This window comes from Salarias fasciatus, chromosome 6 (genome assembly GCF_902148845.1).
Source record: "Salarias fasciatus chromosome 6, fSalaFa1.1, whole genome shotgun sequence".
Classification (NCBI taxonomy): Eukaryota; Metazoa; Chordata; class Actinopteri; order Blenniiformes; family Blenniidae; genus Salarias; species Salarias fasciatus.
The window spans coordinates 5,315,256-5,341,558 of record NC_043750.1 but is presented as its reverse complement, the minus strand read 5'-3'; the positions used below and the strand labels follow the sequence as shown (position 1 = coordinate 5,341,558).

The following is a 26,303-nucleotide window of genomic DNA, read 5'->3' as shown; positions in this document are numbered from 1 at the left end:
GGCCCAGCTGTCTGCTTCCCTTGTTTTTGCTACGTCAGAAGAAGGGTTTGCTTAGCGCCATCCGAGGTTATGTACCCTCGGTGTGGGGCGTGGCGCTGCGCCATCGCGTGCGGGGGATTGGTGCGTCGAGCTTTGTATAGTCTCAGTGGATTGGACAGAGATTGGAGGTGTGCCACTAGCGAAGCCCGTAGGCGGGCACGCACTTACTCGTAGAACTGGAGTTACATCCAGTAACTACTAATTATTATTACAAAAATATATCATTGTCTTTTAGACACACTGAAACACACAATGCTCTATTGTTATTTGAACGTACTAGAACTGGCTTCAAGCGCAATTTTGTAGTAAAAGTATATCTTGTCTTGAACAGTATGAATTTCATAGTTGATGTTCTGCTCTAACTTGTTCATGAGAACCTTTGCAGTCACAGCTACTGTGGTTGTGAAATAAGAAGAAATGCTTACAACAGGACCATTAGGTCAGTAATTCCTTAAAAGGAGATATGTTAGTGTCTTGGAGGCCAATCAGGCTGTGAGGACATGCTATAAAAGCAGAGCGTGCGGGACGTTTGTCATCAAGAAGCAAAGGAGAACGATGGCTCTTCTCAAACTTCTTCTTCTCATGCTGTGGCTTGGTGAGTCCACACTCCATTTCCATTTGAGTCCTACTGGAGTTCATTTCCTGAATTATTGTTTTCTACCATGAAAACAAACATTGTCATGTAAAATCTGATGCTGCAGGTCTCGCTACGAGCTCGGAGCTGCATCGTCAGAGGAGAGTCATTGGAGGTGCGACGTGTGGACCAACCGAGCGTCTGTACCATGTGAAACTGGAGGCGACAGGTGGAGGGCGTACAGGTCGCTGCGGAGGCTCTCTGATCAGTGCCCAGTGGATTCTCACTGCAGCTCACTGCTGGAAACCCGGGAGGTGAGAAAGTCCCAGTCTTTAATGTCAGTGCCATTGATTGTTTCTAGCATGAGATTGACTCCGTATCCACAGCACCCATGATGCATTAAAAGCCTGAAATAAATATTTCCCCTCCTATTCAAATTAGGGCTGTCACGATATCAAATTTTCTCTTCACGATTATCGTGGGCAAAAAATATCACGATAACGATATTATCACGATATCAGCAAAAATGTAACTAATAATGGTTCAAACATTCAGATTCATCTTTAATTTTATTTTTGTTTGTTTTTCTCTCTTTTCCCAGATGAATTATATTCAGAATACCTGTCAAATGAGGTGTTGAAACAATATGAGAACAGTAACTGTACAACTGCATACCGAAAGTGTAGTTACACTCAACTAATTAAAATCTGATGAACTGATTAACAGAGGATCCACAGCAGAGGGGTAATTTACATAGGGTTGGTGGGTTATGAAAACCCACGGGCCCTGTTGGGGTGAAATCCTGTACCACCACCACACTGCCGAGGGTTTTTGTTTGTTTGTTTGTTTAAATCCGAGGCGGAATGAGCAGCAGCTGCTTCTCTCCAGCCAGAGACGCCGCTACTGGCTAGGGCCCCGAGCTGAAGGGGGCCCCGAGGAACGGCTGACATCAGTCAATTTCAATGACAAATTTAAGGCGCTACACGAGACGCTGCAACGACAACGTGTCGAAAATCCCCCGCATGGGGCCCTTTTCCGAGTACTCACCGGTTAGTTGCTAGAAGGGGGCCGGCAGAGAAGACGGCGGATATCAGCGACACAACTTGAAACCGCCCGGACACATTACAATGACACGTCTGGAACCTACCTAATGGGGCCCCACTACTACCCGGCTTGCATCAGCGTGCAGTCAGTGTTGCTAAACACACTTTTTTCGGGTGAGGATAGAGCGTCTCGCTGTCGTTGTCGGCCACCGCCGACATGTTTAGTTCACTCGTGAAGCTCGCTAACTGGGAGCCACGCTAGCTAGGAGCCGTGCCGCTACTGCTGCTCTGCTGTGTTTACATGGGAGGGGAGGGGGAGAGGTGGGGGTGCTGCAGGAGGGAGACGAAGCAGGGCGGAAGAACAGGAGAGGATTTTGAAAATACACTTCAACACGTTTCAAGCGGGACTAGATCCTCTTTACGATATTATCATGTGCGCATTTTGAACACGATATTGAAATTTCATTTTTTTAATACCACGATTATCGTCAATACCGGTTTACCGCGACAGCCCTACTTCAAATCATTCCTGCTCCTGTCTGCAAGTTGGACGTTGATATTAGCTGCTTTACTATTAGTTCATTAGTTTTTATCTCAGTTGCTTTCAGTGGCGGACCGTGCATTTCACACTAATGGTGCGTTCACACCGGACGCGTTGCAAGCGTCACTGACGCCTCAAAGTTGATGCGTGTAACGTGTGGAATTCGACGCGTGTTCAAATTACACACGACGCTTGCAATGTGGGCGACGCACGGCAGCTCATTGGCGGGAGTGGTAGGAGCTTCTGTGTCCTGTCTTCATGTTGACAATAGTAAATCCCATCGAGACACTGGCTTGGCTTTATTTAATAAAGAAAGCCAGAAAACAGCATCGTCAGGCGTCTGTGCGACGTCTTTGGGTCCATTCCATCCTGCAGCGACGTTCGCTATTTAGCGAATTTCATCATTTGCTCCAGGAGCTGCGTGAGGATGAGGTTCTCTTTCAGCGGTACCCGGTTTGACGACCTTCTGGCCTGCATCAGCGCTCTAGAGATGCCCGGATTGCGGTTGCACCCGCGGCGCTCGCGGATAACCGCGGATCGGGCGGATGACGTGTCGAAAAATTAAGATTTTAATTACATTCGGGCGGGTTGCGGTTGAAGCACTCAAAAAAAACCAACTTTCATACACCTAAACCTTACTCTGCAGATGCCGGGCGGGTTTGGTTTTGAAAATTGATTAAAAAAAAAATTGTTCATATGGATGGATAGCGGGCGGATGGAGATTTTAAGAAGCGATTGTGGATGGAAAAATGAGCCATCCGCGCATCTCTACAGCGCTCAGAGTGCTCGTCTGGGATTGGTTGACGCTCGCGTTGACGCTTCCAAAGTTCAGTTTTCCCAGCTTCAGCTGTTGACGCCTGCAAAGCGCGACACTTGTGACGCGCGTCACCAACGCTTGAAAAGCGACGCTCAAAAAGCGCCTGACGCGCGTTAGGTCCATTGAAGCTCGTCCACCATAGACTTTGAATGTAAAAGCAACGCCCGTGACGCTTGCAACACGTCCGGTGTGAACGCATCTTAAGGCCTTCAGAACAGATCCGCCTGAACCTCTTCAGAATAGACCACATTGGAGTTCCGTGTGCGCAGGGGATTGTGGGTAGGGTGAAAGGTTAAGGCACATAAACAATGGGGCAAGATGGCATCGTATGATGAATTCTTATTGTGGAAGAGAGAACGTTTGGTGAAGTTTTTGAGACCGGGGTATCGCCACTTTGGAAAAAAAAAGCTGAACTTGTAGCTTTGGCAAACGGTGCCTCCTTTTTCAACATTGACAAGCTGCCGACCGCGAAAGAAGAGGAAAAGTCACGCCGATCACTACAGAGCTCTGTTGTTGGACAGTGATTATTAGGGATGAGCCGAATACTCGTTTTAAACGAGTACTCGTTACGGATAATGCATTTTTTCCGAATCCGAGGACAGCCCGAGCATTGTCCGTCATATTCGTACTCGTTCTGATAGGAAATCCTCATTGGTCCTTCATTCTGCTCCGTGCTCCACCGAGACAACAGGATCCTTGTGAGAGAAGCCAGTCGGACCTGATAAATTAAAAATGCAGTATTTTATTTCTTTGTAGCTGCAATGTGCCTGAGAAAAACCTTGTAAGGTTGAAACGTCGGGCGATTGTGCACGCTCGGGTTTTCCCTCGTGTTTTTTTCCCCTTATTTCTCTTCTTTTTCATAATAATTTGGACTTGCGCTCCACTGGGAGGCTGTGATCTGTGGGAGAGAGATGATAACTGGACCGAGGTCCACGTCCTGGTCATGTCCTGGCACTGCAGTGGCGGACATGACCAGGAAGCTCAGCAGGGGCATATGAGAGGTTTCCCTGGACGCCGGGGAGATTCCGGTGGGGATCATGGGGGGAGGCATTCATACAATAAAATATTCATGTTCTGACTCAATAAAAAATACGTGTTCTGTAAATAGTTCCTTTACTATTGTGACCAAAAATATTCAAATTTTATTTCTGAGGCTTTTGTGTGAATAAATAATCATTTATATAACTTTAAAAATATTCATGTTCTGACTAAAATAAAAAAAAACAAAAATCTTTACATTGTATCATTGAGACTGTTCTGTAAATAGTTTTCAAATGAAGAATCAATATAGCAACTTCTGAGCAATTCATATCAATTTCAGACTTAAAATAATGCACCAATTTCTGCCCCAGCCTGTTTCCAGTTAAACCACGCCCACTTCCGGTTTAGACCACGCCCCCTCCGAGTACAGATACGGATACAGATCATTTGAATGGGTAAACAGATACAGATACAGATACAGATACAGATAGTGGTGTACTCGCTCATCCCTAGTGATTATGCCCCTAATTTTGATCAGAGGAGGGTGTGGATAGGTAGTAAATGACCATAAAACATTAAAGAAATAAAATATGTATAAAAATAGGTTGTGTTTGGTGTGGATTGCTTTGAGATCTGATGAAGAAGTGTGTGAGAAACATGCAATATGAAAGTTGGCTGTAAAATGTGAAGATCGATTTTCGGTTTGTTTTGCCCCTGACGGCAGCTGGTCGGCTCAACAACATTCTGCCTGGTGTCATGTTAAAGTGTATCTTTTCTAGTTTCATACGATATCCAACATGTTGGGATAGAGCAGAAGTTGTGTTTTGTGTCAGGAGCTAAGATAAGACTTTCTTGATCCCACGATGGGGAAATTTCACTGTTACAGCAGCCCAAAGAACAAGTACCACAGTCGCAAATAAATATCAATAAATAGAAAAAACAAGAACACAAAGTACAAAAAAGTTTGCAGGCAAGCATTTCACACATTTTGCAGGCAACACCGTGCACATCCTTAGCACCAGAAACAGGAGGATGGGGCATGTGCCACTGCGGGTGAGAAAAGTGTGTCAAATTGGATTTTAAAATTATTAAAAAAAACACTCGGTCGTCAAAGTGCAGTTGGAGTGTTCAGTTTGTGAGATTACAGCTTCTTGTTTGAGACACAATTGAAAGAAATCGTCCTCACAGCATTTTATTCACTTTTTACACATGTTGAAGTGCACCCAATACAGGATCCGTCGGGCCGAACGGGTTAAGATCATTAGAGAGAGACCGATATAGCAGTAACTCAAAAAGTATGACTTTAAAACCGTGCTATCGTGCACAAATTATTAAAAAAGTAAGATTATTCCATCTGTTATTTCGTCCTTTCTGTTGATGAGCTTCACCCAACCCTTTCTCCTCAGCTGCGCGGCGGGCGGCAGATACATCTCCCCCACACCTTGTTTCACCCCAGAGTGCTCTCAGCAGTCAATAGATCGCCACTTGTTCAGCGCATAATCGGCATTACCACAACCTATAACGGCACACACCGACATAGTTTCGACAGAACAAGCTGGACAACAAGAGAGAGCACATGGTGGGAAGAGGTTGTTTATGAGCCATGACCCCTGAACTGGAAGTAAACAGCGGGTTTTTGCACATACGCAGTCAAACTCCAATGTGGTCTATTCAGGTCTTCAGGGCTTCTTCTTCTTCTTTGGAATAATTGCAGGTGGCGACCAACAACTTAGGTGCATACCGCCACCTGCTGCTGGTGAATGTAAATCAGAAGGCCTGGATATGCTGTTGTTAGTGTAGCTAGCTAGAAGGCGCTGAGTCGCCACTCACTAATTCAGATACTTTTTAGGCCAGCAGAGAAGGCCTTGCAGGCCCTGACATCCCACTACTGGTTGCTTTATTAGTTCATAATTTCTTTCTTTCAAGAACCACTGCCCTCCACAGCGCAGAGCATCTTCACCCTCCGAATAAAACTGATGCAGATTAAACAAAACCCTGTTTATTTTCAGGACCATGTCTGCAACCGTAGGAGTTCACCCGGGTCCAGGAGAGCAGCCGCAAGTCATTACTGAACATCACATCTTTCAGGACCAAAATCGGAGGAGTCATGACATCATGCTGCTGAAGCTGCCGAATCCATCCACGATTACACCTGTGGCTCTTCCTGACTGTCAAAATCAGCCCACCATGTGAGTCACAGTTTCACTCTAAAGAAGTCTGAGAGCTCTGGCTTCTTCTAAGAACCTTTTCTGTTCAAACTCATACCCTTTATTGTATTTCAGTGCCTCTGTTCGGGCAGCAGGATATGGTGCTGATCAAATGGGCCAAAACAATGCGAGAAGTGAGACAAAGTTTAATTAATTATGTTTGGTTTGAGAAGAAAAAAAAACATCGATAATGGTATGTTTTTTATTTCAGATTATTTGTAGAAAAAACATCATGTTTTTCCATTATTGTGTAGTACGTGGTAGGTCCAACACTCTTCAGTGTGCCAACTTTGACACTGTGGACTGCACAAGGCTCCGGAACCTTAAGGCCTTCAGTAATCCTGCCAGACTGTATCAGCACTGGTTCTGCGTTCAAAGCCCGAGAAAGGATTTATGTCCCGTGAGTTCCCGTTCCCTTGAAACCTAAAGTCGCTCCACACTCTCCCAGCATAGTTAAATAAGCTGCAACTCTTTTTCAGGGAGACTCTGGTGGAGGTGTGGAGTACCAAGACAAGATTTATGGAGTCATTTCGTTCACCGGTGATACTACGTTCGCCTGTACCGAAGCAGCTGGCATTATGGACGTTTGCAGATACATCAAATGGATCAAGAAAACCATCAAGCCCAAAAAATGTAAATTCAACTGTTTCACTGGATAGCTGCATATATTTGAAAATGCCATGCATCTGCTTCAACTTCACTCTTTCCTAATATCGATCTTCCAGAATATTGCTTGCTTATAAAGTCTCATCATTACAGCTGTTGTTCTCTCCCGTCTCTCAGTGCAGATGAAAATAAATGGAACTGCTTTGAAAAAAGAAAAACTGTACACCGACTTTCATTATATTTTCAAGAATACCTTTTAATGACTGGAATAATCATCAATAACATGTAATGAAATCTACAAAAGAGTTGCGCAGCCAGTCAATCTACTTGTTGGTGTCTGATTTGTAAAGAGCTTTTTTATTTAGTTTTTTTATTTTTATTTATTTACTTAAATGAGGACAATGCATATTCATCAACACATAAGCAAAAGCTTCAATGTAAATATGTCGGAGTTAGCACAAAAGCTAATTTACATCCGTAGTTCTAAGGAAGGTAAGGACAGTTAGCAATGACTCACAACACAAGACAAACAAAACACAGACATTACACTAATAACATCTAGTAGCAAAAGACAAATCTCACAGAGTTCAAAAGGCCTCAAGAGTAAAGATGACCTAGTGTGAGCATGTTTGATTTGTTTTCAGCCAATGCTTCAGAGCTGTTTTAAAGGCTGAATAAGTGCCATAGTTCCTGACATGGGCTGGCAGTGTGTTCCAGGTTTGTCAGCCTCTGATCGACCAAGTAACGCAACAGTGTGACGTATCACAATTCTGAGACAATGATATTGTAATGTAACGAATTGCTTTCAAACAACTGTAACTAAACAACATGAAATATATCACATATTGGAAGTAACCAAGCATTGTCTGTTTACAAGCATTCATTACACAGTTTTGCTGTATTTTTTCTTTGTTCCAGGCAGAAGATATCAGACCCCAAGTTTGTAATGAACCTTATCAGCCCCCGACATCATCTTCCTTCTCTCTCTAGTTGATCTTGTAATCATTTTTCAAAATGTTCCAAAGAAGTTTATCTCTCCGGACAGCTGTCATTCTTTGATACTTCTGCTGTAAGAGTGACTCAACAACTCTGTTACTGGATGATTTTATCAAGAATTTATTCACATTAATTTGCAATGTGCAGTTTATACACCAAAGTAAAGATTCAAAAGTGTGTTCTCTGATGTCAATAATAGGGCTGAACGATATGGGCAAAATTTCATATCTCGATATCCATGCCAGATATCTCAATATCGATACGATATATTACAATGGATTCAGTGAAAGTTAAGCATTTTTCAGAAAAATAAAAACATACAGGGCATGGAATTCGTCAAAATTTTAACAGGCCCTCCAAATTTTTTCAGCAGGTCCTCAGAAAATTTTAACAGGTCCTCACAAGTTTAACAGGTCCTTAATTTTCAATTTTGTAAAATGCTGATCAAAAACAGGATCCAACAATAATTTTTTAATTAAACTGTTGTATTTTGTTGTGCTTGTTTTGTTGTGCTTGTTCAGTTCTGGTTATATCTATTTGCTGCACTGTGTCTGGGATGGTAGATCTTCTTATGCTATATGGCCCACCCTAAGTTGCAAATTTATAAAATGATTTTTATTTATTTTGGTGCAGGTATGCGTGTTGCTAATTGCTGATTGAAGCATCCCAGCTTTGACAAGTTCCTTTGGTGGTGGTGGCACATTAACCCCAGAATCCATACCAGCACAAATCACATTTCATATAATGTACTTGCACCCAATTGAAACTTAATATTTAGCTAAGATCCTGCTGATGGCTGTGAATGTTAGTGTAGATTCTGATTCTGTTCAGTTCTTAATCTGACCAGGTTTTGTCTCTGTATGTATCAGACCCTAGAGGACCTCTCTCACTGATGTTCATTGATGTTCTGTTTTTGCGCCCATGCCTGCAGCTGTGACGGCCTCATTCAGGGGTGGAGAACTGTAGTATCGCAGTAAATCAATAACTGTTTCGGCAGATTTGCATATTTACAGGTACTACTGTTTGCACCCATTGCTGTCATTGTGTTCTGAAGTATTTGTTGTTTGGAGTTCACAGCAGCGCCTGAACCAAGCAGTACCTCCTTCAGTCCAGCAGAGGGCGCATTGTGATTGTTAGATGCAGAGTGCAGCGTGAAGCACAGAGAAGAAGAACGCAAAAATGGAATCCCAGAGTTAAGAGGAGTGTTGGTTTTGATTGATTCATTAAAAGAGAAGCGACGCAATTTCATGATAAAAAAAAGCCAACAGGCGGTAAGGACCTGCTGATATGGCACCTAAACCGGCGGAGATTCCATCTCAATTGGTCCCCGCCGCCATTTTATATGGAATTTCGCGCCCTGATCATACAAAAGGATGTAAAAAAAAATGCAGTTTTTTTATGAGAACTCACTGCCACTACCACCAAATTCGTTTGTGCAGATTCTGCAGCCGCCCTCTCTTCAGCTCTCATGTTGTTGTTTTGCTTACTCTCCGCCGCGTATAGCACATGTGAGTGTGCGTCTCTGTCTCCCTCCTGCCCCTCCCTCTGATGTTTCTCATTGGCTGCCATCAGCTGTCAACCAGTAAACGAGGTTTGTGGTTGGCTGGCCTGACCTGTGCACGGGCAAGCTTACATGCAGGGCAAGCAGGGGAAATCTTGATATCGGCGATTTTGAGAAACTAATGTCCTGAATGTTCATATCCCGATATCGATATGATAACGATATATCGTTCAGCCCTAGTCAATAACATGTTCCACATGATCATGCCAACATTGTGTTGGGATTCAGAGCACAGCCTCCACTTTCACAAACTCTGTTCTTTAAGACTTCAAGCCCTGGAAGGACACGGCACGGCAGAACTGGAGCCATCATCAAAACCATCCTTCAGGTTTTACTGTTAGAATTAGTAATTGGGAATAATTTAATTATTAATCCAAATTCCATATTAAAGCTAGGGTTGGCGATCTTGGAAAACTAGCATGTAGCACGAATGTAGCATCTCCCAAGGCTCCGCCCAGCTCCCACCCCATTGGAGGAGCTCCGTTGGGAGCGGAGACGCGGAGACGTTCCGCGTGTGCGGTGCGCGCGGCGCTTCCGTGTACCAGTGCGTCCCTGGCGTAACCTGTCCTCAGCGCTTCGTTTCTTCGTTTTTCTTTATTTGCACTATGCCAAGTTATGGCGCACTCACCGGTACGTAAAGCCCCAAACATTCGTGTCCGCCATTCTGCAACGACGCTCCGTCCTTGTACGCGCGCACTGAACCAGGGTCAGTGCACGCCGTTGACATGTACGCGCAGGGGGCAGGTCAAACGGCGAAGGGATTTGATTGGTTTAAAAAAAGGTGTCCCCTCAAGACGATTGGTTGCTGTTTTTCCCGTTTTACTCCTGCTGTAGATAGCGGATATTTTCCAAACTACTTTAAGAACACGCCATGAATTGCTTCCCATCGGGTCATAAAGATCATTTTAACCAGTATTTAAAAAAATGTATCTAATTCAAATCGCCAACCCTAGCTTTAATAGTTTAGTCTAGTTTATGAGATTGATTACAATGAATCGTCGATCATTTCCTACTTATGCAGATGGTGCCCCGAGGTTATCTGATGAAAATCAGATCCCTAATTCTTGGATTTATAATTATCTTTGATAGTCATTGATTATTACTGATCCATCTTGTCTGAAAATAAGAATCATCTTCAGCAGATGGCGAGTTCGGCATTGTGGAAGCCTGATGACGAGCCGTTGATTGAATATGATGAGCTGGAGCGAGGAGACGATGGACGGTGGATCCCTGAGAGCAGTGAGGCTGAACACTGTGCTGCTCGATCGCTGGAGAGAGAGCCCCGGGTCAGACTGAGATGCACTATAGAAGACCTGCTGAGAGCGAAGACTTTAATGATGAAACTAACCAGGGAGAAAAACAGATATCTTCTCCAAGAACCAGCATGTTAAAGTCTAGAAGCACCTCATGACTCAAGTACAGAAACTACAAAGGAAGTACGACAGTCGGACAGCAGTTCTGAGACCTGGGACTCCGACACGGCATCACACCTCCAACTAAACTGCTGGTAACACACACATTTAACAGTCTGGCTGAGGTACGGGACTTTATACAATTCAAGAAGTGGCAAAGAAGTCATCTAGAAAGTCACAGCAAATTGGTTGAATAAACTCCTTCAAATATCAGACTGATCCTTATTTTCCATCCAGGAATTCAGTAACACAGTAAACTATACTTCATGAATGAGTTCCATCCTACAAATATCTGAAGAAATCTGAATCTCAAGGAAGTTACTTGTTCTTGGTACTAAAGTAGAATTCAGACTGACCTTCTAATATGAAAAATAATTCTCTCCATGTTGCAAAAAGCTTTTCCGTCAAAGTTTCAGCTTGGTACATTAAACAGTGATTGTCGAGAAGAAACATACTTTTCGCCAAAGGACAATGAAGAAATTACAAAATAATTGAAACAATACTTTGACCAACTTTAGAAATTCCAAATAACACATAACATAGAGTGAAGAGAGAATCCTTCACTATTTGGAAGTTGAGTATCTGAAGAATCCATGGATGAGTTTGATGAATGTTGATAAATGGATGAAAGTTCACCTGGAGGAGAAATGAGTCTCTCATGCTGTAAAAGGAAATGACAGACGTTTATGGGGAAGACTGGAGAAATATTTTGCAAGCGTTCATCATACTATAAGTAGTTTAGTTCCAGCCAGATGATATCAGACCCTGAACCTGTAATGAACCTTATCCGCCCCACAAGTCATCTTCCTTCTTCTGTCTCTAGTTGAGTAAATATCTTGTAATCATTTCTGAAAGCCTTTCAAGGAGGTTTATCTCTGCAAACAGCTGTCTTTCGTTGATACTTCTGCTTTAGGAATTACTCAACAATTCTGTTATTCCCAGGTGAAAAAAATGTACTCAGTGTACTAAAATTTTAAATACTTCTGTTAACTTGAAGAGTGCTATTTTGGAACAACTAATTTTGTACTGAATATATTTAAATTGTAATTAAGTTGTAATGAAGCTAAACTTACAATGTATTTAGTGTACTTTTCTATGCTAAAGTGGAACAACTTTATATACTTTATATATGTACTAATATGTGATTAGTCAAATTATAGTGTACTTTGTTTGGAATATAAGTATATTAAAAATTACTTCTTAGCTTCTGAAAAATATTCAAGATTTATACTTTCAATATATTCTCACTGTGCTAATAATATGCGTAATTGTACTTCTGTGTCATGTCTTTGGATCAAATACATTGATAAATTTACAAGTTTTATTGATTTAGTTAAAAGTTTTAAGTATGTTTTTTGTTAGTGCATAAGTGTACCAGAATTTGTGTTATGTGTTAAGTAGCTATGGTAAAAGTGTGCAGAGTGAGACATTTTCACCATACAGGATCGCGTTTGTGTTTCTGCTGCAGAGTGAGTGCTCCTCTGTATAGACAATCTTTGTCGCAAAGAAACGGCCAAAACGAAGCAGGAAAGTTCTCATTTTAAAGTTCCTCTAATGCGCTTGTATCTTGGGAAAGCTATCGTCTTTGTAAGTATTTATGTGTGTAACATCTTATATAGTCCCACAATGTTCCCATGATTCTTTTTCTGTTTGTATAAAATTGTAGTTCTGTGCCGGTAGTTTTGGCAGTTACTGCTGTATGATGTGTAGCTACCTAGGTATGGGTTGTTAATTGTATTTCACTTTCTGTTTTATGTTTCAGTTACCACATGTTTATACACCTGCGTGTGTACATTTTTACATGAAGCTTCATAAAGCAAGAAAAGCAAGCCTTGTGTACGAAGTCTTCATTATTGGTTCGCTGGCTGTCTAGCAACATAGAGACACCTGTCGCGAGGACGGCACATTCTGGCTTATTCCAATTACAAAAAAAGCATACTTTGCAGTTAATAATCTTTATCGTTACTTTGCTGTACTACTTAATTTCTAGTGTGTGTGCACATGCGCGCGTGCACACACACACACACACACACACACACACACACACACACACACACACACACACACACACACATCCCTTCTAAATGATGGCACAAATGAGAACCATGGAAGGTTCTAGATTTATTTATGAACAAATACTGACATAACATCCTGAGGAGCTTTAAAATAGAGTCAGACTAGATTCATGGGACCCTCTCCTCCCATCTGACTGGATCAACCACTTCTAAACAACACTGATCGTCCACTTCTGAACATCTTGATGGACCAAACGATGGAGGCTCCTCTCTCTTCACTGCAGGGCAGAGACACCCAGATGATCTCTGATCAGTCGTCTCTCTGCACGTGACAAGTACAAAGCTATTAGGAATTTCAGGCTGACGGTGGAAGTAAAAGTGGATGATAATTGTTATTTTATTGAATTCATGTTTTTGTATGATCTCAAAGTCAAAGTCTCCCTTGCAAGTGCATTGGGCGGCACCTATCTCCGTTTCATAACCCCAGGCCACACAGCTACTGTAAGCAGTGGAAGCTACAGCGGGTGGGGGTTAGACCTCTGGTAGCTCTGTGTGTTCGACCCCCTACCCCGTTCCATATATGCCGAGCACCTGGCTAGAAGGCAGTAGGTACCATTTTTAAGGTCTTTGGTATGACCCGGCCGGGATGCAAACCCCAGACCTCTCGGGTGTGAGGCGGATGCTCTACCACTGGGCCATCACTCCGGTGCTTTTTATGATCTCCCAGAACCAAATAGTGATAATAGGGCTGATAACTGTTCAAAACAGTCATTAAAATAAACACAGGTTCAAAACGTTGCAATGTTTGTCCTCCCTTCAGATGTGAAAACCTCAGTTCAAATGTTTGACAAAAAATTTAACTGTGAGCTTCAAAGTTTGCTCAGAATTTCAGCCGTTTTTGGAGTTTATAATGGGTGTGTGTATTGGAGAGGACTGGAGTGAGAGAAATGAATTTAGAGTGTGAGAGACTCTCAATTTACACCAAACAAATGTTTCCCCACAGCCATATTTCTGGCTCAATCTTAAAAAAAAATTATATTTAAAACATAGCTACAGACCTTGTGATTCCCACTATACTTTGAATTTCCCTTTATCACAAACGGTTCTCTCTCCAGATGCAGCTGTTTGAGAAGAGTGCAGCATTTTCTGTCATCTGCTCCAATGCATTGTGGAAAGAGATTTTCTCGCTCATATCCAAAAGTTCACATATTTTTACAAACTGATTCCCACAGGTGGGACCAAGTCACTGACTTTCAAGTCACAAGTATGTCTCAAGCCTCAAGCCTTTGCCTTCAAGTCCCGGTCAAGTCGCAGGTCCTACACTTCCAGTTTCGAGTCCTTTCAAGTCATTCAAGGGAGAAACAGTGAACTGCACTGCAGCATAGAGCACAATGTGGGTAAATGGCCACGGTTACATGGCGTTTTTAATTCAGAATTATTCATTCATTTTCTGCCACTTTATCCCTTTCGGGGTCGCGGGTGCTGTGGGCGAAGGCGGGGTAGACCCTGGACAGTTCGCCAGTCTGTCGCAGGGCTGACATATATAGACAAACAACCATTCACTCACACATTCATACCTAGGGGCAATTTAGGGTGATCAATTAACCTACCATGCATGTTTTTGGACCGTGGGAGGAAGCCGGAGTACCCGGAGGGAACCCACGCACGCACGAGGTGAACATGCAAACTCCACACAGAAAGGCCCTGAGCCCCGGCTGGTATTTGAACCCAGGACCTTCTTGCTGTGAGGCAAGAGCACTAACCACTGCGCCACCGTGCGGCCCATAATTCAGAATTAGTTAATTCCAAATGAATTAGCTTGGTGTTTACATGGGAAAAAACAGGATTAAATCCACTTGCATGCTGCAGACTGAAGCGTTCTGATTGGACGGGGAGTGGATGTGGCGTTCTTACATCTACCGGAAACAGATCCCAGTGCCAGAGCTTTGTCTCTTTCTTTCTAGATTAACTTTGATGCTACAGCTTTAAAAATCAATCAATCAATCAATCAATCAATCAATCAATCAATCAATCAATCAATCAATCAATCAATTTATTTTTGTTGCCTCAGAGGGCTTCAAGATGTTACATTGATTGGTAAAATTAAAAACAGTGAATAAGAATAATATTAATATGTCAAATTCACAGTAACGAGACAAAAAATGTCTGGTTGCAGGTTAAACACTGTGCTAAAGTTAGATTACACGACAATCACATGCATTGCACATCATTTCATAGAGACCATATTACAAGGCCAGAACATGACAACAAAGACATGGTGATGGTAACAATGTGCTAAATGTAGAACAAGTTCTCAGGGTTTGTGATGAACAGGCAATGAATTGAACTGAATGCTAATTAAAAGATTTTTAAATTAAAAAGTGAAATATGGTGACATGTTTCTGTGCAGTAACCTGGAACTTCCACACCTGTTACACTTATGACTGTGAAAACATCTTGAACTCATTATTTAGTGTCCCTGATGTGCAGGCCGCCACGACGACTTCTGCTGGATGTACTTTATACTACTGTCTACCACTACAGCTGTTACTGACACTATGATGATATTTCTTCACTATTGATAATACTTTCATGACATTTCTTCAGTATTACTGATACTTTATTGATACTTTCTATCCATCGCTGTTATTATTACACAAACATGTCATCGCCTCTCAGACACACTGCAACAGTAACGATGGCGCTTTTGCTATTTGAACTCAGTAGAAGGACTAGTTTTATGCATCATTCTGTAGTAAAAAAAATATATCTTGTCTTGAGTAGTATATAATTCATAGTTGATGTTCTGCTCGAACCTGTTCATGAGAACCTTTGCAGTCAGTGTTTTGACACTGTAGTTGTGAAATAAGAAGAAGAAGTGATTACAACACCATTAGGTCAGTAATTCCTTAAAAGGAGATAAGTTAGTGTCTCGGGGGCCAATCAGGCTGTGAGGACATGCTATAAAAGCAGAGTGTGCTATTATCAAGAAGCAAATGAGAACGATGGCTCCTCTCAAACTTCTCCTTCTCATGCTGTGGCTTGGTGAGTCCACACTCCATTTTAGTTCAGTTGTTGTTTTCTACCATGCAAACAAACATTGTGATGTAAAATCTGATGCTGCAGGTCTCGCTACGAGCTCGGAGCTGCATCGTCAGAGGAGACTCATTGGAGGTGCAACGTGTGGACCAACCGAGCGTCGCTACCATGTGAAACTGGAGGCAAGAGGTGGAGGACGTACATCCCACTGCGGAGGCTCTCTGATCAGTCCCCAGTGGATTCTCACTGCAGCTCACTGCTGGAAACCCGGATGGTGAGAAAGTCCCAGTCTTTAATGTCCGAGCCATTGATTGTAACATTAGATTGACTCCGTATCCACAGCACCTGTGATGCATTAAAAGCCTGAAATAAATATTTCCCCTCCTATTCAAACCATTCCTGCTCCTGTCTGCAAGTTGGACGTTGATCTCAGCTGCTTTGTTATTAGTTCATAGTTTATTTCTTTCTTGTTGCACAGCAGATAGATACTTGTGCAGCCAGAATAAATGCCTTTGCTGAAGTGCACAATTCTCCTGCTACATCTGTGCACACCGCCCCTACTGTATCTTTTGGTGAATGTAAATCAGAGGGCCTGGATATGCTGTTGTTAGAAGCTAGAAGGCGCTGAGTCGCCAACTCGAAATCTGATTGGTTGAAGCAACTGTCTGATTGGTTGAAGCAACTGTCTGATTGGTTGAAGCAGCTGTCTGTTTGACGCTTCACTTTACTTCACTGCGCCATCAGGAACGGATAGCGAAGGCCTCGGGCAGATTTCTTTGACCCTAGCAACAGATGATGCCTGAAATCTGATTGGTTAAATGATTTAATATGAAAAAAACATGTCTGGAAGCAGCGCAACCATGGGAAAACTATGAAAGGAACTGGAACATACCGTTTGGAATCATTTATTAATTATTTATGGACAAAATATAATTTACATCAGTCTGTAATTCAGATAATTTTTAGGCCAGCAGACAAGGCTTTGCAGGCCCTGACGGCCCACCACTGCCCTGTACCAAAAAAGTGGTACTAGGTGGAAATACCTTGACCCAATTCTGCAGTATGCACTTACGAGCAATGAGAAGGACTTTTTGTAATAGCTTATAGTGTGTTGTAGAAAGGCGTAATTCTCTGGATGGGAGGCCTCGGAGGAAAACACCAGGGTCTTTCTTGATCTCTTTTTTAAATATCTCACTGATTTCTTTTGAGATAAGAGACCAAAATTTAGAAACTAATTTACATTCCCAAAAATAGTGGAAATATGTGCCCCTCTCCAGATTGCACTTTGTGCATAAAGGTGAAACAGAGTGATCGATCTTATTTAGAATAACAGGAGTAACATGTAATCTGTGAAAAATCTTGTACTGAGTTTCTCTCAGTCGATTGCAAGTAGTTACAGATCTAACCAGGCGTATAGATATTTGCCAGTCATCCTCAGTATATCGATTATTCAAGTCGTTTTCCCATTTATTAGAAATATCTAGAATCTGGCAAATAGCAGAAGAACCAAGGATTGCATAAAATGATGATATAAACTGTTTTCTGTTTTTACTAGGGGTGGGACTCGATTAAAAAAATTAATCTAATTAATTAGGGCCTTTGTAATTAATTAATCTCAATTAATCGCATATCGATATTTGACCCGAGATCAGTGAGAACCTTTCTTTTTCTAATGGATTTTGGTATTGTGAATCAATATAGTGATACATAAGCTTAAGCAACAAAACACTTCATTTTTTCAGCAAGGAAGGAGGAATTTAACCAAGACAATTAAACCAATACACATTGATTAGTGCAACTTTTGTTGGGCTGGGCGAGGGTCCTTGAAGTAGTCGGAGTGACGTCCTCTTCAACTCTAGCTGTATGCCAGGCTTGCGTGTTGGCCGCTGCTGCGACATGCTTAGCATTCAGATGATGTAGCTGGCTCGATGTGCTGCAATGGTATGCAAATTCTTTGCTGCACAATGTGCATACAGCTTTGGTTTTATCCACGCTGCCATCCGCTGGCTTTTTAAATCTAAATTTTCTGTGCACGAGACCAAGTAGTGCGCTGTCGTCGGGAGCAGTGTTGCCAAGTCCCCAGTAAGGAAAGTCAATATTGGCTGTCCTAAAAGTCGCCAGAAGTCGCTAGATGAGGTCGTTACCTAATTTGCAATTTGCATGTAATTGTAATGGACGCTGTAGGAGAGAGGAATAACGTCATGGGAGAAGCAAAATGTGAGTTAAAAAAAACACCCTAAATATGTTTAGAACTACAAATGAATTTTCTTCTGTTGATTCTTGGTTTGTCAGCAAGTGAGCAGTGGCGTACTTGCGCACACGCAATTCATTTGAAGTGTGGAGGAGTGGTGTGGGTCTCCTCTCTGCTCTGACTGCAGCAGGGGGCGCTGCTGAGACTGGCCGCCTGTGAGTGCTTTGGGACGGGGGAGGGGCTCACGCAGCACCGCAGCTCATTGAGGACAGCAGCTGCAGAACGAGACGTCCTGTCACGTCTCCAGAGCTCCAGAAAAAGTCACTAAATTTGTTGCTAGTCGCTTTTGACAAAAAAAGTCGCCAGGAGGCTTTGGAAAGTCGCCAGATTTAACGAGAAAGTCACCAAGTCGGGAGCTGTTTCGTTGTTGTGTCACAGCGAAATATGTCCGGGTGAAACTCGTCCGGTGACAAACGTTCCGCGACAATTTGCGATAATTTTTTTGTCGCGTTAAAATTTCTGTAATTAATTAATCGTAACTAACGCGTTAAAGTCACAGCCTTAGTTTTTACACTTCAGAAAGAATCTCTCCACCTCACTGTGAGAGGCATCTACAGAGGAAGAGGTGATCTGTGAAAATACAAAATGTCTAATCTGTAAATACCCAAAAAAGTGAGCTTTAGGGATGTTAAATGTATTCTGCAGTTGCTGGAAAGACAGTAGAGTGTTGTCTTTTAGTAAATCATTAATTAAGTGAATTCCCTTGTCCCTCCAAAAGAGGAATATGGATGAACCAACACCTGCAGGAAAGTCAGGATTTTGGGTTATAGGGGAAAGAAGGGACTTCACATTTCTCCGTCCGAGATATTTAGCTATGTCATGCCAAATCTTTATACTATTATAAATAATGACATTGTGTTTCACTTCCAGATTAATCTTTTTTGCCTCGCATGTAACCAAGCTCCATAGAGAATGAGGGTGACAGGCCCATGAGTCAATGCAGGTCTCTTTCTTAACATACGCTTGTAACCAAAGCCAGAGGTAGCGTGCATGACATGCCCATTAAAAAATAATATATTAGGCGTAGAAAGACCACCCATGTCAGCGGGTAATTGTAGTGTCTTAAGCCTCTGCTTTGGTTTTTTACCTTGCCAGATAAACTTGGAAAAAGCCTTCTCTAAGTCTGTGATAGTTTTCTTTGTTATATATAAAGGAAGCATTTGCAGCGGGTATAAGAGCCGCGGAAGTACATTCATCTTGATGAGGCTAATTCGGCCAAACAGAGACAGGGGCAGGCTCTGCCATCGTTCCAAATCTCGTTTAACTGATGAGCAGATTGGAGTAAAGTTTAATTTTTGCAGATCTGTAAGGTCTGAAGACATCTTTATTCCTAGGTAAGTAAAGCCAGAACTCGACCATCTGAATGGAAACTTCTCCTGAGAGTCTGGAACATTTAGGGCTCCCAGTGGCATTGCCTCAGATTTACTAAAATTTATTTTATAGCCAGAAAAAGTACTGAATTCATTAAGAATATCCATGATTACAGAAATTGATTGCTGAGGGGAGGATAAGAACAAGAGAATATCATCTGCATATAAGGCAATTTTATGTTCCTTCTTTCATATTGTTATTCCCTTTACATCAGTATGTAATCGAATAGTTTCAGCTAATGGTTCCAATGCTAAAGCAAAAAGGAGGGGACTGAGAGGGCACCCCTGGCGGACATCTCGTGATATTGAGAAAGGTTCAGAGCGCTGCCTATTGGTTATAACAACAGCTGCAGGTGAGTAATATATAGTTTTAATCCAATCAAGAAAGCTCCCCCCTAAACCAAATATCGCCAAAACATCGAATAGATAGCCCCACTCAACCCTGTCAAAAGCCTTCTCTGCATCCAATGAAACAGCCAGTGCCTTCTTTTTGTATTGTGAGGTAAATTTTATAATGTTCAAAAGCCTCCTTACATTGGTAGATGAATAGCGTCCGTAGACAAAGCCAGTTTGATCTGAATTTATAAGTATGGGGAGTAATTTCTCCAGGCGAATAGCTAACAGTTTTGACAGCAGTTTACTGTCAACAGAGATCAGGCTGATAGGTCTGTAAGATCCACACATGTCCGCAGGCTTGTTTTTCTTCAAGATAACTGAAATACTAGCAGTCCTTAATGAAGGGGGGAGACAACCCTTTGCAAAAGAATCTAGATACATTTCTGTAAGGGGGCCAACTAGTTCCTGAATAAAAGTTTTATAAAATTCAGGGCCAAAACCATCTGGTCCTGGAGCTTTGCCTCCCTTAAGAGTGCGTATAACATGTGAGACTTCCTCTTTACTAATTGGTTTACATAGATCTGCTTTCTGTTCGTCTGATAGAGATGGCAATTTTATATTGTTAAGAAATTTTGTTCTATTATTTGAGGAAGGTGTGCATTCAGAGCTATAGAGATCTTGATAAAACAACTTCATTACTTTATTTATATTAGATAATTTGAAATGCCTTATGCCATTTCTATCTATAAGAGAAGGGATTACATTGGGTTCAGTTTTGCCACGAGCAAGTAGAGCCAATAACCAGCCTGGTTTATTACCCGATTCAAATAGTCTATGTTTGGCATAGAAAAGCTGTTTCTGCCTTCCTGGTGAAGAGCTGATTTAAGGCAGAGCGCGCTGCATCTAACTGTTTTTCCAAATGGCTGCTATGATTTCTTTGAAGTTGAGCTTGCAGATCATCAATTGTCTTCTCTAAATCCAGCTGTTTTTTAAGGGATTCTTTCCTCTGTGCTGATGTATAAGATATAATAGCCCCACATATATATGCCTTTCCAGCTTCCCACAGTGTGGAGGGGCTGATATCTGGGGTTTTATTAATAGAAATAAATTGCTTCCATTCTAGTTTAATATAATCAATAAAGGAATTGTTACTTAGCAGGGTAGGGTCAAGTCTCCCGTATCTGCAAGCTGGATCTTTATGGGGGGGGGAAATAGTTATACTGATGGGAGAGTGATCAGAGAGAAACTTAGTACCAATTGTACAACTTAATACCCTACTCAAAACAGTCCTTGAAGATAAGAAATAGTCTAGTCTGGAGAAGACTTGGTGTAGAATTGAGAAAAAAGTGTAATCTTTATCTGAGGGGTGTAAAACCCTCCACACATCATATAGATCTGAGTCTTTGATAAATTCACCTATTTTTGCACTTTTCCTGGAGAGAATAGATTGAGGAGGAGACACATCCACACTCGGGTTTAATGTACAGTTAAAGTCTCCTCCCAGAAGCAGAAATGAGGAGGGAAATGCTGCCAGGTCTGAAATGAGTTGAGGTATAAAAGAAGCTTCATATACCGTTGGAGCATATATACTACCAAAAGTTAAATGTTCTCCGTAAAGATAGTCAGACAGAAGTATGTAGCGTCCTTCTTTGTCTGATATTGTTTTATCAAGAGTGAATGGGAGAGAACGATGCAGGAGGATTGCAACCCCTCTGCTTTTTGAATTGTATGAAGAGTAAAACACCTGACCCACCCAGCTTCTCCTCAGTTTTATATGTTCCAGATCTGAGAGGTGGGTTTCTTGCAGAAAGGCTATTTGGCATCTTTCTTTTCTAAGGAAGGACAAAATCTTCTGACGTTTGACAACATGATTAATGCCTTTCACATTAAGTGAAACAATTTTAAGGTCTCCCATATAAAATTAAACCTCTCATGTATATAAAGGTATTCCACGCAAACATTAATGAGAGAAAAATGAAAGGCAGCATTTGATTTAGTGATCAACAAAGGACTGGAGCTAAACATACAGTGCAGTAATAAAAGTTCCCGCTCCCCTGCCAACGATGTGATTATTAGAAGAGCGATTGTCATTGATATCATGGAGAAGAAAACCGTGCTGTATCTTGAAGAGACTTACGGAACCACCAAAACCAAGATGGATAAATAAATAAATAACAATGATAATAATAAGAAGAGATGGGGAAAAGAAGAAGAAAGAAAAAGAAAAAAATCCCCCAACATATGCGCGCTTCACACATTCATCTCTACGGTATGCTATCTCCGTGTAGCAGATAAAGTTCGGCAACATTCATTATACAAATTATAATAAGTGAAAATGGGATACTGTACTGTTTGATCCAAAACGAGGTTTATAGGTTCTTGCCCAGAAACGCCTCTGCTTCCCGTGGACTTTTAAAGGAGCGTTCCTCCCCGTCGTAGACAAAGCTTAAGGTAGCCGGGTAGCGCATCTGGAAGCGGACCCCCGTCTGGATGAGGCGCTGGCACACCACGCTGAACTGGCGTCGAGCCTCCCTCACCTGGGCTGAAAGGTCCTGGCGGATGTGGATCTTACTGTTCTGGTATGTAATCTCGCCCTTCTCCCGGGCGGCGACAAGGATCCGTTGTTTGTCACTGAAGTTATGCAGCTTGATGATAACAGGTCAGCTGTAACTTTTCTTCAGTGGACCCAGAGTTCTGTGTGCCCGGTCGATTTTAATTGAGGCTCGTTTGGTCTCCAATCCCAGCATCTCTGGAAGCCAAGTTTCAAAGAACTTGACGGCCTGGTTCCCCTCTGTGCCTTCCTTGAGACCGATTATTCGAATATTGTCTCTGCGGCTCCTGTTTTCGCTGTCCTCAACTTGGACCGTTAGCGTCTTCACTTTTTTTTCGAGCTCAGCTAACTTAGCCTCGAGAGTAGCCGTGCGGTCTTCACCCTCTGAGATGCGGTTCTCTGTCTCAGTTATCCGCTTTGTATTATCTTCCACCCGGCGGCTGAGTTTATCCAGAGTGACGTTAAACTCTGCAAACTTCTGCTCCATCAGAGCGCCGATCTTTTCGGTGACGGTTCTGGAGACCGTGTTGGCCACATTTTCTTCGAACGATGCGCTATCGTCCGTTTCCGGGCTAGCTTCGGTGCTACCTGTTGGTATGTTCTTGGCTTCTTGACAACCTCTGCGCAGCGCATCTGGTGAGATAGCATTTCCCTTGGTGTTAGGCATGTTCATCAACAGATCGAGCCGGAAAAAAAGAGCTGAAAAAAGAGCTTAATCCAGTGAGGCAAAGGTTTGTCGGCCGAGGAAGCGGGAGGTCGGCGAAAGCGGTCCTCTCAGTTTGGATGCATCACGTGACCCCATAATTTATTTTTTTCAAGAACCACTGCCCTCCACAGCGCAGAGCATCTTCACCCTCCTAATAAAACTGATGCAGATTAAACAAAACCCTGTTTATTTTCAGGACCATGTCTGCAACCGTAGGAGTTCACCCGGGTCCAGGAGAGCAGCCGCAAGTCATTACTGAACATCACATCTTTCAGGACCAAAATCGGAGGAGTCATGACATCATGCTGCTGAAGCTGCCGAATCTGTCCACGATTACACCTGTGGCTCTTCCTGACTGTCAAAATCTGCTCCCCATGTGAGTCACAGTTTCACTCTATAGAAGTCTGAGAGGTCTGGCTTCTTCTAAGAACCTTTTCCGTTCAAACTCATACTTTTTATTGTATTTCAGAGGCGCCTCTGTTCGGACGGCAGGATTTGGTGTTGATCAGATGGGCCAAAACAATGCGAGAAGTGAGACAAAGTTTAATTAATTATATTTGAATTCAGAAGAAAACAAAATATAAAACATGGTATTTTTCTATATCAGATTATTTGTAGAAAAAAACATCATGTTTTTCCATTATTGTGTAGTACGTGGTAGGTCCAACACTCTTCAGTGTGCCAACTTTGACAATGTGGACTGCACAAGGCTCCGGAACCTTAAGGCCTTCAGTAATCCTGCCAGACTGTATCAGCACTGGTTCTGCATTCAAAGCCCTGGAAAGGATCTGTGCAAAGTAGGTTCCTGTTCCCTCGAAGCCTAAAGTCACTCCATGCTCTCCCAGCATAGTTAAATAACCTGCAACTCTTTTTCAGGGAGACTCTGGTGGAGGTGTGGAGTACGACCACAAGATTTATGGAGTCAATTCCTTCGTCGGTGATACTTCGCTCGCCTGCACTGAAGCAGCTGGCATTATGGACGTTTGCAGTTACATGAATTGGATCAACAACACCATCAACAACAATGCAAATCGCGGTCCTGGCTAAATGAATAACGGCATATATTTGAACATGCTGTGCATCTGCTCCAACTTCATTCTTTCCTAATATCGATCTTCCAGAATATTGCTTGCTTATAAAGTCTCATCATTACAGCTGTTGTTCTCTCCCGTCTCTCAGTGCAGATGAAAATAAATGGAACTGCTTTGAAAAAAGAAAAACTGTACACTGACTTTCATTATATTTTCAAGAATACCTTTTCATGACTGGAATGATCATCAACATGTAGTGAAATCTAAAAAAGAGTTGAGCAACCACTCAGTCTAGTTGTTGGTTTCTGATTTGTTAAGAGCTTCTTCTTCTTCTTCTTTGATCCATTTTAAGACATATTGAATGACTCCCACATTACGTCAGACATGAAATAAGTCATGAAATTATGGAAGGAAATTGAACGAAGCCATGGTCTTGATTCAGGAATGTTATTTGAAATGAACGTAAAATCAGCTCACTAACCATCGGTTTGTTGATATCTAGCAGATCCATTAAGGTTCAGATGTTTAGTGACTCTCAAATTATGCATTTAATTTTTTTTATTTAATCTTGAATTTCTGTCTGACTAGAGAATTAGTTTTTATCTCCAATATTCCTGGAGGTACCACTTACAGAAAATTTGGGTAGTGATACAAAAACCGCAATCTCTTAAAATGTATGAAACATTTAAAAAAATACAAATTAGTTTATATCACAAACACATTTTATGAGGAATATATGGAATATAAACATAGAAAAACTTTTATTATCAAAGACACTGAAGAATATGACCCTTGGGGTCATTTTTGAACTCACTTATGCATGCTGAAGAGTTACTGATGCTGGAAGTGTGAATATTTGAATTGTAATGAGACAATCATGTCGTCTGAATGAGAAAACTCTCACAATAACGAGGCAACAATTGCTAAAGGCCTCTTCTCTGTCTATTGATAAAAGACATCCTAAAACTCACCCTTTTGCTTTTGATTAAAGCTGCTGATTGTTTTACTCACCCTGACGGTATGACTTTGAAGCCGGGTTGCATTTTGCAGTGATGCCAGCAGTACTGACAGCTCAGCTCGGGTCTCTGGCCTTCTTTACACGACATTTTCAAATTAATATGAAGAGCTCTTGTGGCATTTTGTTTGGCAGTTTTAAGTTCATGGCATTATGTTTAGTTTCAATTCAAGAACAATCAACAGCACCACCCTGTGGCCCTACATGAAAACTACATCAAGCGACTTCAAAACGTTGCCATGTAAATGTAAAACTTTCATGAAACAGAAATTCCTGAATGATGCAATTGACTTGAACTGTTGTGTGAAAGGAATGTCTTGTTTTTTTTTGTTTTTTTTGTAAATATGTTTTCTTTGACATTTTGATCATTTGCTTGGTGGTTGGTTGGGTCGGATTGGAGCCTCTTGACAAGTCCACAGGGACAAGTGCAGTCCGGTCTGGACTGGAGCCGGACTGGACTGCACCGCATCCAGTGTGAGCCCGGCATAGAGTTCCTATTGATGACATGGTTTCTTCCTTTATTTATTTTGAATACTGATACATGATATTGCTGGACCTGACAGGGGGACAGAAAGACAGGAAGAGAGATAGAGAGCGAAGGAATCAAGTGAACAAACAAGCAAACAACAAAAAAGGTGTGGCGAGACGGAAGAGAGTGCCGAATACTCGCTTTAAACGAGTACTCGTTACGGACAATGCATCCAGCACCCCACTCACGGCTCCCGATGCAGCATGCAGGCACCGTGCCGCTCTGTGCCTCCCCACCCCCAGGTCTGACACCACATGCAGGCACCGTACCACACCGCTCCGGGCGCCGCAGCTGCGCGCTGCACTGCACCGCTGCTCCGCACCGCCGCTCCGCACCGCCGCTCCGCACCGCCGCTCCGCACCGCCGCTCCGCACCGCCGCTCTGCTGCGCTACGCCCCGGTTTGGTGGTCGGGACTGGGCCCAACTAAGAGTAGGTTGTCCCGGGCCCAGGCAAAGCTGTCAGTGGGCCTGATAATCATAACGCCCCTCCCTCACACCTCACCTCAGTTAAATCTCCCAACCATTGATTTGTGCCTCCCCGCCTCACGTGAGCACCCTTTTTGCCACTAAATGCAGCTGGATTTTGTGTTTTTTGTTGGTTATTGTCAATATGTTATTGACATAGGTTATTGTGAAGTGTACACCACCACGTAATTACACAGCCCCACCCGTCAAGATCTACC

General features: G+C 42.4%; 2 protein-coding genes across 2 annotated transcripts; both read left to right on the top strand.

Annotated features, from left to right (window-relative positions):
• The first annotated feature begins 591 nt into the window (after nt 1-591).
• LOC115391161 (trypsin-4-like) lies at nt 592-6,861 on the top strand. The gene is made up of 6 exons (XM_030095287.1): nt 592-634; nt 741-927; nt 6,005-6,184; nt 6,278-6,336; nt 6,457-6,602; nt 6,682-6,861. The coding sequence occupies exons 1-6, from the start codon at nt 595-597 to the stop codon at nt 6,859-6,861; spliced, it is 792 nt and encodes a 263-aa protein (XP_029951147.1). The 5' UTR covers nt 592-594.
• Nucleotides 6,862-15,715: 8,854 nt separating this feature from the next.
• Nucleotides 15,716-24,254, top strand: LOC115390362 (trypsin I-P38-like). The gene is made up of 6 exons (XM_030094205.1): nt 15,716-15,837; nt 15,919-16,105; nt 23,242-23,421; nt 23,515-23,576; nt 23,697-23,842; nt 23,922-24,254. Exons 1-6 carry the CDS (start codon nt 15,789-15,791, stop codon nt 24,090-24,092), a joined length of 795 nt encoding a protein of 264 aa, XP_029950065.1. The 5' UTR covers nt 15,716-15,788; the 3' UTR covers nt 24,093-24,254.
• The last annotated feature ends 2,049 nt before the right edge of the window (nt 24,255-26,303 follow it).